An 11,449-nucleotide genomic window follows, 5' to 3' on the forward strand; every position below is an offset into this window, starting at 1 on the left:
AGCCCGGCAGTTCCGGTGCGTTGGTGGTCGGTGCCGGTGCTCGGGGGAGCGCCGTGCAGCTGCTCCGCATTAGGCCGCCGGCTCCCCCCGCTCCGGCAGGGCCGGGGCAGGCAGAGGTTGTGTTTTTCCCCCGCTGGCAGAGCCGAAGGGCAGGGAGGGCAGGAGGAAGACAAAGCCTCCTTCTTTCCCTCGCTGCCTCCCAGCTGGGGATGCTGCTGGAGGAGTTCTCGCTGCTTCCTCCCTTCCTGTGCGAGCCGCAGCTCGGGGCCAGCTCAGCTCCCGCTCGGGCAGCCTGGGAGGAGGCGCTTTGGCCCCCGCGCTGGTGCCAAGGGGCCGGGCTGAGGGTCCGCAGGTGCCCTCCAGCATCCTCCCACCGAGCCTCAGTTGGGATGGGAGGGCAGCAAAGGCAGGATGAGGCCGCAGCATTTGCACAGTGACTGATGGCAGGAGGTTGGAGGGGACCCTCAAATGCCATCTTGCCCAAACCTTCTGCAGTCAGCAGGGACATCTCCAACTGGATCAGGCTGCCCAGAGCCACACCAAGTCTGATCTTGAATGGCTCCAGGGATGGGGCCACAACTGCAGCTCTGGGCAACCTGTTCCTGTTCCAGTGTTCCAGCACCCTCCCTGTGCAGAGCTTCCTCCTGCTGCCCACCCTGAATCTCCTCTGCTCCACTTTCAAACCTTTGCCTCTCGTCCTATTGCTGCAGACCCTTCTAAACAGAGCAGAGTGTGCGAGTCCTGGGCCAAGGTGGTGGCACAAGGGCACAGGGTGGCCCAGAAGTGGAGTCACACAGGGATGTCCCTTCTCCGAGGCCACAGGAAGGAAGAAGGAGCAGAGCAGGGATGCTGCAGGTCAGGCACCACACAGCCAGGGATGAGAGGGGAAAGCAGAGCTCAGGAGCAACCTCACAGCCAGGAAACCCAGACTGGATCATCGGCTCGGTAGGAATGGGAAGGGTTGGAGCCTCGGGAGGATGCTGCAGGTGTCCCCAGGTCCCAGGGGAGACACAAGCTCAACAGAGCAGCTTTGGGCAAGGAGCCCAAATAAACCTCAAAAGCCCCCTGAGCAGTCCTGGAGCTGCAGAGTGAATAGTCCCAGGGGATGCAGCAGAGCAGCACCCACGCTGGCATGGGGCACAGGGCACCCACGCTGCCACGGGGCACGAAGCACAGATCCAGAGCAGCCATCTGGCAGTGGCGGGGGCAGGCGGCACAGCTCCAGTGCCTGACCCCCACGACGGGAAGGGGGGACCCCAGCAAGGTCCTGCTGCCATCCACAAGCAAGAGGAATGTGGGACCCTCGCAGGTGCCTCCTTTCTGGCCTCGACTCCCCCAGGAGGCCCCCACTCAGACACCCAGCGCCGTCAGCGACCCCGAGCTGGTGATCTTCCTGAAGCGGTTGGCAGCGCACACCCCGATGAAGTTTTTCTGTGGGAGGAAGAGGAGGGCTGCTCATGCTGCTGGGAGGGCTTCAGAGCTGAACCAGATCCAGCTCCTGGGGCTGGGCTGAGGAGCGGGCAGCCCCCCCCGGGCACCCACAGAGCTGGGTTGTGCGGGCAAGGAGCACAGGGCTGGCGCTGGCACCATCCCTCACACTGTCCTGCCACCACTCTTGTCCCTAAAATGTCCTCTAGGGATCAGCTCAGGGGAGACCACCACAAATGGACCTAGACTTGCTGGGGGTCCTCACCTTCAGGGCACCCACAGAAGGAGCTTGGTGCTGGGGAGCCCTTCCCCCAGGCTCAGGCACCTCCAAGCCTTTTTTACCTCAGCTGTCAGCAGCACAGCGAGACCCTGAGCCAACCTCCAGCTCCCAAATGGCATCCACCAGGACGGGCAGAGGCTGGCAGCGCCCCCAGCCGGCGCTGAGCCCCTGGCACTCACCTTCCAGCGCCGCCTCATGACGTATTTCTTGAGCAGCACCTGGGACTTGAGGCGGCGGTTGCAGCGCTTGGCCTTCTCTGCCAGGTTGTTGAGCCAGGGGTGCTGCAGGCACTGGGCAGCACTCATCCGGGCACTGGGGGAGAGAGGGGATGGGCTCACCCCTGCTCAAGCCCCTCTGCCCCAACCACCCCCTCCTCCAGCCACCCAAGAGCCCCCAGAAACATGCAGGGAGGAACCAGTTAAAGGGAGGTGCCCAGGGACTGGGCAGGAGCTTGGGTGGTCCAACACCCCCCAGCTGGGAGAGGTGACCCTGGAGAGACATCCCCTGCCCTGTTCCCACAGCCAGCAGCCAGGGCAGGGCCCCATGGGGCTCATTTGGTGGAGGACCTCAGGGGATGCTGCTGGTGCCAGGGGGAGGGCAGCACGTGGCACAGTGTGTTGCTTTAGGGATGCCATCCCACGGCCCCCATGGTCAGTGCCCCCCTCTCACCTCTTCTCCTTGATGATGAGGTTGGAGACGAAGTCCTTGGCCTCATCAGAGACACTCTCAAAGGTTTCCTCATCGAAGTACCAGTTGGCAGCCAGGACGTTGTTGAGCGTCTCGGTGTCATTGTCACCCAGGAACGGGGAGAGGCCACTGAGCCTGGGGTACAGGGGGGGGAGGAGTCACATCCCCTCGGGTTGTGGTGCCCCCAAACACACACACCCCCCAGAACAGAACCAGCCTGGCCACAGCTGCCCCAGGCTGACCCTGAGAAGGGAGGTGCTGGGCTCCTGCTTGCAGGTGTGGGCACAAGCAGCCTCAGCCCAATCTGTTCACCTCGCACCCATCCCCCTCCCCCAGGCCCAGCAGGGCACAGAGAGGGCTGGGGACAGCTCTGTGCCCCTGGCAGGCAGCTGGCAGCCCCTGCCCAGCCCTGACGTACAGCATGTAGGTGATGACGCCCAGGCTCCACATGTCCGTGGAGTAGGAGACCTGCTCATAGTTGACCACCTCTGGGGAGAGGAATTCAGGGGTACCAAAGTTCACCTTCAGCTTCTCCTGGGGGTTGTACCTGCAGGCAAGAGGGGTGTGGGGAGGTGGGAGGTGTCAATCAGCAGGAGGGGGACAGGGTGCTCCCCAAAGCCACTGCCCCCCTCCCACTCCAGCCAAGGAGAGCCATGGCCAAAGCCACAGCCCAAAGCGGGAGCCAGGGCTCCCAGCACCCTGAGGGGGTGTAGGGACAAAGGGTGGGATGGGGATGGAGAAGAAGGATGGAGCTGAGGGGGGTGGAGGGGGTGATGCCACCTTCGAGCCAGCCCAAAGTCAATGATCTTCACCATGTGCCCAACGGCAGCCACGCAGAGGATGTTCTCAGGCTGTGGGGACAAGGAGACCATCACAGGATCACACAGCTGCTGAGGCTGGAACAGACCTCTGAGAGCAGCAGGCCCAGACCCTGACCTAACCCCACCACACCAGCTGAACCCTGCCACCAGGTGCCACATCCAAGCTTTTCTCAAAGACCTCCAGTGATGGCGACTCCACCACCCCCTGGGCAGTGCCCCCCAGTGCCTGAGCAGCCTGGCTGTCAGGAGCTGCTTCCTAACCTCCAGCCTAAGCCCTTGCTGTCAGGAGCTGCTTCCTAACCTCCAGCCTAAGCCCTTGCTGTCAGGAGCTGCTTCCTAACCTCCAGCCTAAGCCCCTGCTGTCAGGAGCTGCTTCCTAACCTCCAGCCTAAGCCCTTCCTGTGAGGAGCTGCTTCCTAACCTCCAGCCTAAGCCCTTGCTGTCAGGAAGTGCTTCCTAACCTCCAGCCTAAACCTCCCCTGGCACAGCTCACCACCAGGAGGTGACATCCCATGGTAGCCCATGGCTGATCCATGCCATTGCAAACCAGCTTCACAGAACCACAACATCCAGGCTGGAACAGGCCCTCAGGATCATCAAGTCCAACCCAGAGCCCTGCTCTGCAAGGCTCAGCCCTAAACCAGAGCCCCAAGCACCACAGCCAAACCACCTTTAAACACCTCCAGGCTTGGGGACTCCACCACCCCCCTGGGCAGCACATCCCAGTCCCTGACCACTCTTGCTGGGCAAAATGTTTCCTACTGTCCAGTCTGAACCTCCCCAGTCCCAGCTTGAGGCCCTTCCCTCTTGTTCTGTCACTGATTGCCTGTGAGCAGAGAGCAGCAGCAGCCTCTCCACAGCCTCCTCTCAGGGAGCTGTAGGCAGCCAGGAGGTCTCCCCTCAGCCTCCTCTGTTTCACACTAACCATCCCCAGCTCCTTCAGCCGCTCCTCGGAGGCTTTGTTCTCCAAGCTTGTGAGCGATGCTTCCACAGCCGGCCAGCGCCGGGGACCTGCTGTCCCCCCTCCCCCATACCCCTCCCCGCTCCCCCCATCGCCGCAAGCAGCAGCAGGACTCTGCTGTCACCTTGAGGTCGAGGTGGAGGACGCGCATGTGGTGCATGAAGCGGATGCCCTCGCAGATCTGCCGCACGAAGACCATGCAGTCCACCTCCGTCAGGTGATAGTCGTCGTCGATGATCCGCTCGAACAGCTCCCCGCCCTCAATGCTGCGTGGGGATGGACCACGGGGAGGGGTCAGCCGGGGGCTCCCCGCCCCCCCATGCCCAAGTCCCCTGCCCGCCCTAGGAGGGTGCTGAAGGGGCTGGAGGTGGCCAAGAGGGAGTGGGCAAGGTGAGGAACACTCCCTGAGGCCATCCTCTTCCGCTTGGTGAGGGGCTGGAGCAGGCATCCATCCCTCTGGAGCATCCCCCCCAAGGGTGCCCCTCAGCCAGGCCCAGCTGGTGCCCTGCCAAGCACTCACAACTCCATGAAGAGGATGATCTCCCGGGGGGTCTCGATGGCGTCGTAGAGCTGGATGAGGTTGTGGTGGTTCAGCTGGTTCATGACATCGATCTCCAGCAGCACCATCTCCTGCAGAAGGAGCCCCAGGGGCACACCCGCAGTGTCACAGCACCGGGGACACACACCACCCACCACCTCGGCCATGCCACTGCCTGGGGGCACCCGGGCCAGGAGGAGCCACCCCGGGGCAGACCTTGTCCTTGGCACCCTGCTTCCGGATCACTTTGGCTGCCAGCTTCAGCCCTGTCTGCTTCTCTGTGCAGGTGTGGACCTCGCCAAACTTGCCCCTGGGGGAGGGAAAGAGGGGGAGATGCCAGCACCACCAGCTGTCCAGGTTGCTGGGCACCCCCACACTGCTCTGGGGCACTGCCCACCACCCCCCCCGTGCACCCATCCTGCCCGAGGCACCGACCCACCATGGCCAGAAAAGTCCCAGGACCATTGCCCAAGGCTGGGCAGCAGCCCGGGGCAGTGCCAGGGGAAAGGCAGGCGTCTCATGCCCACCCAGGGTCTCTCCTTACCCTCCCAGGATGTCCTTGGAGTCAAGGTTGAACTGGGAGCTGACGGTGGCAGAGCGCAGGGTGACGATGCGGTGAGCAAAGGGCGCAGGTGGAGGAGGGACATCATCTGCCCAGGGAGGAGAGCTGGGCTGAGACGGGCAGCTGCCCACCTGGGGACCCCACTGCTGGGCACCCCGGGCCCTGGTGAAGCAGGCACCCAGTCTAGCCTCTGGGTGCAGGATGGGGCCAGGTCCCGAGTGCCAAATCAGGGTCTCCTGGCTGCCCACTGCAGTGGCACACACAGCATTGCCCAGGGGGTGCCCTCCCTGCTGCATGGCACCCACCCCGCTGGAAGGCACCCCAGCACAGAGCACCCACGCCATGGCACCCACCCTGCTGCATGGCACCCACCCCGCTGGAGGGCACCCCAGCACAGAGCACCCACGCCATGGCACCCACCCTGCTGCATGGCACCCACCCCGCTGGAAGGCACCCCAGCACAGAGCACCCACACCATGGCACCCACCCCATGGCACCCACCCCACTGGAGGGCACCCCAGCACACAGCACCCATGCCATGGCACCCACCCTGCTGCATGGCACCCACCCCACTGGAGGGCACCCCAGCACACAGCACCCATGCCATGGCACCCACTCTGCTGCATGGCACCCACCCCACTGGAAGGCACCCCAGAACAAAGCACCCACACCATGGCACCCACCCTGCTGCATGGCACCCACCCCAATGGGAGGTAGCTCATCACACCGCACCCCCCATGGCACCCACCCTGCCACAGGGTACCTAGCTGCACGACCCCCCCTTCACTACATGCCCCCCACTCTGCTACATGCCACCCCACCACCTGGCACCCCCTCCCCACCATCCCGCGTGTCGCGGTCGCCCTCTCCAGGCCACGCTGGAGCTTATCAGCCTCTCCAGGTCACCAGCTCACCATGCCACCACGTCCTGCTCGCCCCCCGCGCAGGGCAGACCCCCCGCACCCACTCCTGGGCTCCCCTTCCCGGAGCCCCACGGATACCCTCTGTGCCCGCACCGGGAGCAGCCCCAGCCCCGCCAGCCCTGCGAGGACAGCAGCACGGGACACCGGGACACGGTGTCTCCTGTCACCAGCCAGCCGGTGGCTGTCACTCCTGGGGCTCCTCTTCCTCCCGGGCAGCCCCAGCCCCGGGGACTGCGCCAGGCGGCAGCAGCCCACGGAGGGTCCGCGGCCCTTGGAGCCCTTTTGACGGTGAAGCAGGAGCTCGAGGGCCACCGGGCAGGTGACAAGCCAAGAGCAAGAGCTGGCAGCACAGAGGGGTAGGAGGGGGCCCCGGGATGCCACCCTGGGGTGCAAGGATAAGGCTGGCACCCCCCAGCCTTACCCAGTATCTCCGAGGGGTCTTCCTTCCCAAAGTCGGGGGTGAGGTAGGGGCTGGGGGGTGGCTGTGCCTCCGCTGAGGGGGTCTGTCCCTCAGGGCCAGGCTGCCCCGTGGCACTGGGCAATGTCCTCTCCTGGAGGGTGCTGGGGGGCTGCAGGTCCCCCAGGGCTGGTGGGGCCGGGCCAGGCTCCTCCACTGTGCTCTCCTCTGGAATCATCTCCATCGCCTCCAGCCAGGGCTGCTCCTCCCTGGAAGCAGGAGCAGGATGTGAGCAGAGCCCTGCCAGCAGCCCCCCCAGAGGGGACCCCATGCCAGGGGGTTAGGGGTACCTTTGGCAGGCAGCTGGGCAGCTCAGGCTCTGCAGCAGAGCCGGGCGAGGGGGCTCGGTGCCCCTTGGCTGTTGCTCCTCCTCCTTTGCTGCCTCTGTGGCCTCCTGGCCTCCATCCCCAGCCTCTGCTACAGCTGGGGGAGGCTCTACCTCTGTCCCTTCCTTCCCTCCACCCTCAGCAGCCAGGACCTTCTCCTTGGCAGCTGCTGGAACCTTCTTTGCAGGTTCTTTGCTTCCATCCTGAGGCTCCTTTGCAGCTGCAGCTTTGTCTGCCTTGGCTGCTGCCTTCTCTCCACCCTGAGCCTTGGCAGGAGCTGGAACCTTCTCCTTTGCAGCTTCTTTGCTTCCATCTTGAGGTTTCTTTGCAGCTGCAGCTTTGTCTGCCTTGGCTGCTGCCTTCTCTCCATCCTGAGCCTTGGCAGGAGCTGGAACCTTCTCCTTTGCAGCTTCTTTGCTTCCATCCTGAGGCTTCTTTGCAGCTGGAGCTTTGTCTGCCTTGGCTGCTGCCTTCTCTCCATCCTGAGCCTTGGCAGGAGCTGGAACCTTCTCTTTTGCAGGTTCTTTGCTTCCATCCTGAGGCTCCTTTGCAGCTGGAGCTTTGTCTGCCTTGGCTGCTGCCTTCTCTCCACCCTGAGCCCTGGCAGGGTCCAGGGCCTTGTCCTTTGCAGGAGCTGGGCTTTTCTCCTTTGAAGGTTCTTCCTTGCTTCCACCTTCAGCCTTTTTGCCAGCTGGAGCTTTTTCTGCCTTTGCCACTTGATTTTCTTCGCCCTGAGCCTTGGCAGGAGCTGAAGCCTTCTCCTTTGCAGGCTCCTCTTGGCTTCTCTCTTGAGCTGTTTTTGCAGCTGGGGCTTTTTCTGTCTTGGCTGCTGCCTTCCCTCCGTGCTGAGCCTTGGCAGCACCTGAGCCCTTCTCCTTTGCAGGTCCTTTATCAGCTGGAGTTTTTTCTGCCTTTACAGTTTTCTTCCCTGCATCCTGAGCTTTTCCAGCAGCTGGAACCTTCTCCTCCAGGGGCTCTTTGTTGCCTCCATCTCCAGCCTGTGCTACAGCCAAGGCTGCCTCTTCCTCCAGGGACTTTGCCTTCCCTCCTTCAGCCTCCCCTGCAGCCAGAGTTTTCTCCTCCGTGGGCTTTGCTTTCCCACCACTCTCTGGGGTTTGCTCCTTCCTGGGCTCATCTTTTCCTCCATCCTGAGGCCTGGCAGCATCTGGAGCCTTCCCTCCTGCAGTTGCTGCCTGTTCTCCTTTACTCTCTCCTGCAGCTGAAGCCTTCTCCTCCTTGGGCTTCTCCTTCCCTCCCCCCTGAGCCTTGGCACCAGCTGGAGCCTTCCTTTCCTCGGCTGCTCCCTTCCCTCCTTTGGGCTCTCCTGCAGCTGGGGTTTTCTCCTTCCCAGGCTCATTCTTCCCTCCATCCTGGGCCTTGGTAGCAGCTGGCATCTCCTCTGGGGATGCTCCTTCCCCTCCATGGTGCTGTGCAGCTGAAGCCTCCTCCTCTGCCTTCCCTGCATCCCAGGGCTCTGCAGCGGCCGGGGCCAGCTCTGCCTTCCCTCCTCCAGCCTCTTCCACAGCTTTCTCCTTCCCAGGCTCTGCCCAGTCTCCATCCCAAGCTGTGGAAGCAGCAGGATCCTTCTCCTGCCCAGGCTCAGCCTTCCCTTCACCCTGTGCCCCAGGGGCAGCTGGCACAGTCCCCTCTATGGGTGCTGCCTTGCCCCCTTGGGGCTGGGCAGTCTGTGGGGCTCCTGGGTCCGCCTGGGTTGTGTTGCCCTCTGCTTCAGGGGGGGGCATGGCACCCTCCCCCCCAGTGCCACCACCCTGCTCCATGGGGGTTGTCAGGGCAGGAGGTGGCTGCCCTGTGGTGCTCCTGGCTCAGTGAGACTCCTGTGGGAAAGAAGACAGAAGATGAGGGCTGCCAGCCCTGATGCTAGGCAAATGGGCACAGTGGGGCACAGGCAGCAGCTCTGCTCCCACAGAAGAGGGACAAGCTGCTGCCACCCAGCCAGGGCCCATGCCAGCGGTGCTGGCACCAAGCTGGGGGCTCCACACAGCCACTGGTCCCTTCCACCACCCCATTGTGCCCTGGTATCTGCTCAGTGGTGACTGACCCACGGCTGATGCTGGCACCTGTGGCTGCCATGGTGCCCACAGGGCCAGGACAGGCAACACAGCAGGGCACAGCAGGGCCAGGACAGGCAACACAGCAGGGTCAGGACAGGCAGCACAGCGAGGCCAGGACAGGCAGCACAGCGAGGCCAGGACAGGCAGCACAGCGAGGCCAGGACAGGCGGCACAGCAGGGTCAGGACAGGCAGCACAGCAGGGCCAGGACAGGCAGCACAGCAGGGTCAGGACAGGCAGCACAGCGAGGCCAGGACAGGCAGCACAGCAGGGCCAGGACAGGCAGCACAGCAGGGTCAGGACAGGCAGCACAGCAGGGTCAGGACAGGTGGCACAGCAGGGCACAGCAGGGTCAGGACAGGCAGCACAGCAGGGCCAGGACAGGCAGCACAGAAGGGTCAGGACAGGCAGCACAGCGAGGCCAGGACAGGCAGCACAGCAGGGCCAGGACAGGCAGCACAGCAGGGCCAGGACAGGCAGCACAGCAGGGCCAGGACAGGCAGCACAGCAGGGCCAGGACAGGCAGCACAGCAGGGCCAGGACAGGCGGCACAGCAGGGCACAGCAGGGTCAGGACAGGCAGCACAGCAGGGCCAGGACAGGCAGCACAGCAGGGCCAGGACAGGCGGCACAGCAGGGTCAGGACAGGCAGCACAGCAGGGCCAGGACAGGCAGCACAGCAGGGCCAGGACAGGCAGCACAGCAGGGTCAGGACAGGCAGCACAGCAGGGCACAGCAGGGTCAGGACAGGCAGCACAGCAGGGCCAGGACAGGCAGCACAGCAGGGTCAGGACAGGCAGCACAGCAGGGTCAGGACAGGCAGCACAGCAGGGCACAGCAGGGTCAGGACAGGCAGCACAGCAGGGCCAGGACAGGCAGCACAGCAGGGTCAGGACAGGCAGCACAGCAGGGTCAGGACAGGCAGCACAGCGAGGCCAGGACAGGCGGCACAGCAGGGTCAGGACAGGCAGCACAGCAGGGCCAGGACAGGCAGCACAGCAGGGCACAGCAGGGTCAGGACAGGCAGCACAGCAGGGCCAGGACAGGCAGCACAGCGAGGCCAGGACAGGCGGCACAGCAGGGTCAGGACAGGCAGCACAGCAGGGCACAGCAGGGTCAGGACAGGCAGCACGGCAGGGCACAGCAGGGCACAGCAGGGCACAGCAGGGCCAGGGTGCCAAGTCAAGGCCACGCCCCTGACCCCCTCCCAGCCTCGGCAGCCACCAGTGCTGCCCAGCTGCCTGCCTGCTGGGGACCACAGCCTCTGCCCCAGGGGTCCCCACCGGCACGGGGGTGCCAGCAGGAGCTGCCACCTTGCTCCCCATCACCCATCCCTGCCCAGCCACCTCCCCTCACCCTGTCCCAAAACACCTTCTGAGTAACTGCCCAGAGGCTGGAACAGACCTGCCCTGAATAAACCCTCCAGCAGCCACCCCAGCAGCACAGAGCTGCCTGCTGCTCTTAGTGGGACAGCCCAGCCCTGATCCAGACCCTCCAGCAGCCACCCCAGCAGCACAGAGCTGCCTGCTGCTCTTACTGGGACAGCCCAGCCCTGATCCAAACCCCCCAGCAGCACAGAGCTGCCTGCTGCTCTTACTGGGACAGCCCAGCCCTGATCCAGACCCCCCAGCAGCACAGAGCTGCCTGCTGCTCTTACTGGGGCAGCCCAGCCCTGATCCAGACCCTCCAGCAGCACAGAGCTGCCTGCTGCTCTTACTGGGGCAGCCCAGCCCTGACCCAGACCCTCCAGCAGCCACCCCAGCAGCACAGAGCTGCTTGTTGCTCGCTGCTCTTACTGGGGCAGGAGCTCCAAGCAGCTGGTTCCCAGCTGAGCAGCCCCACATCAGCCTGGGGAGCCCACGGGGATGAAGGTTTCCTCCTGGGGCTGGGGGCTCTGCCGTCCCTAAGTCCGTGTCCCGTCCCCCCCGCCCGGAGCCAGCAGCCCCGGGGACCCCTCCCCTCCCTGTCCCCTTTACCTGGGCGCGGTGGCGGGCAGGCAGCATGGGCACTGGGGCAGTGCCCGGCGGGGAGCAGCCTCTTCTAGCCCGGGTGTAACGGAGCCGGATTAGTGCGGGCAGAGGAGGATCCTTTACAGCAGCAGGAGCCGGCCCCACTCTGCCTGCCCCAGCACCTGTCGCTGCTGGAGCCCGTTCAAAGGACACGCCACTCTCCCCTGTCCCCCGCGGGCTGGGGACACGCAGGCAGGGGGCAGGGGATGGGGACAGCACTGCCACGGCAGCAGCAGCCCAGCAGCATCCCCCCCGAGCAGGCACGCTTCAAGTGGCCACAGGCGACACCAGGTGGCCACCCCCAAGAAGGATGGTGGCCAAGGGCAGGCAGGGATGGTGCCAGCCCCTGTGCCACCGAGCTGCAGCTGGTTCTGGCCGCTGGTAGCA

At 64.5% G+C, this 11,449-nt stretch overlaps 1 protein-coding gene across 2 annotated transcripts; it reads right to left on the reverse strand.

Moving 5' to 3' along the window:
• Positions 1-555: 555 nt before the first annotated feature.
• Positions 556-11,134, reverse strand: MYLK2 (myosin light chain kinase 2). 2 transcript variants are annotated; one of them, XM_068150212.1, is made up of 12 exons: positions 11,030-11,134; positions 6,948-8,818; positions 6,622-6,866; positions 5,260-5,365; positions 4,932-5,025; positions 4,698-4,807; positions 4,302-4,443; positions 3,176-3,246; positions 2,814-2,942; positions 2,378-2,530; positions 1,888-2,020; positions 556-1,431 (listed from the first exon to the last, which is right to left on the reverse strand). In XM_068150212.1, exons 2-12 carry the CDS (start codon positions 8,759-8,761, stop codon positions 1,351-1,353), a joined length of 3,078 nt encoding a protein of 1,025 aa, XP_068006313.1. In that variant the 5' UTR covers positions 8,762-8,818; positions 11,030-11,134; the 3' UTR covers positions 556-1,350. The 2 variants fall into 2 exon arrangements, with proteins under 2 accessions (XP_068006313.1, XP_068006314.1); XM_068150213.1 differs by lacking the exon at positions 11,030-11,134 and adding an exon at positions 9,043-9,063.
• Positions 11,135-11,449: the final 315 nt, after the last annotated feature.

Source organism: Melanerpes formicivorus, unplaced genomic scaffold, assembly GCF_026170545.1.
Source record: "Melanerpes formicivorus ecotype bairdi unplaced genomic scaffold, bMelFor1.0.p_v2 SCAF_19, whole genome shotgun sequence".
NCBI lineage: Eukaryota > Metazoa > Chordata > Aves > Piciformes > Picidae > Melanerpes > Melanerpes formicivorus.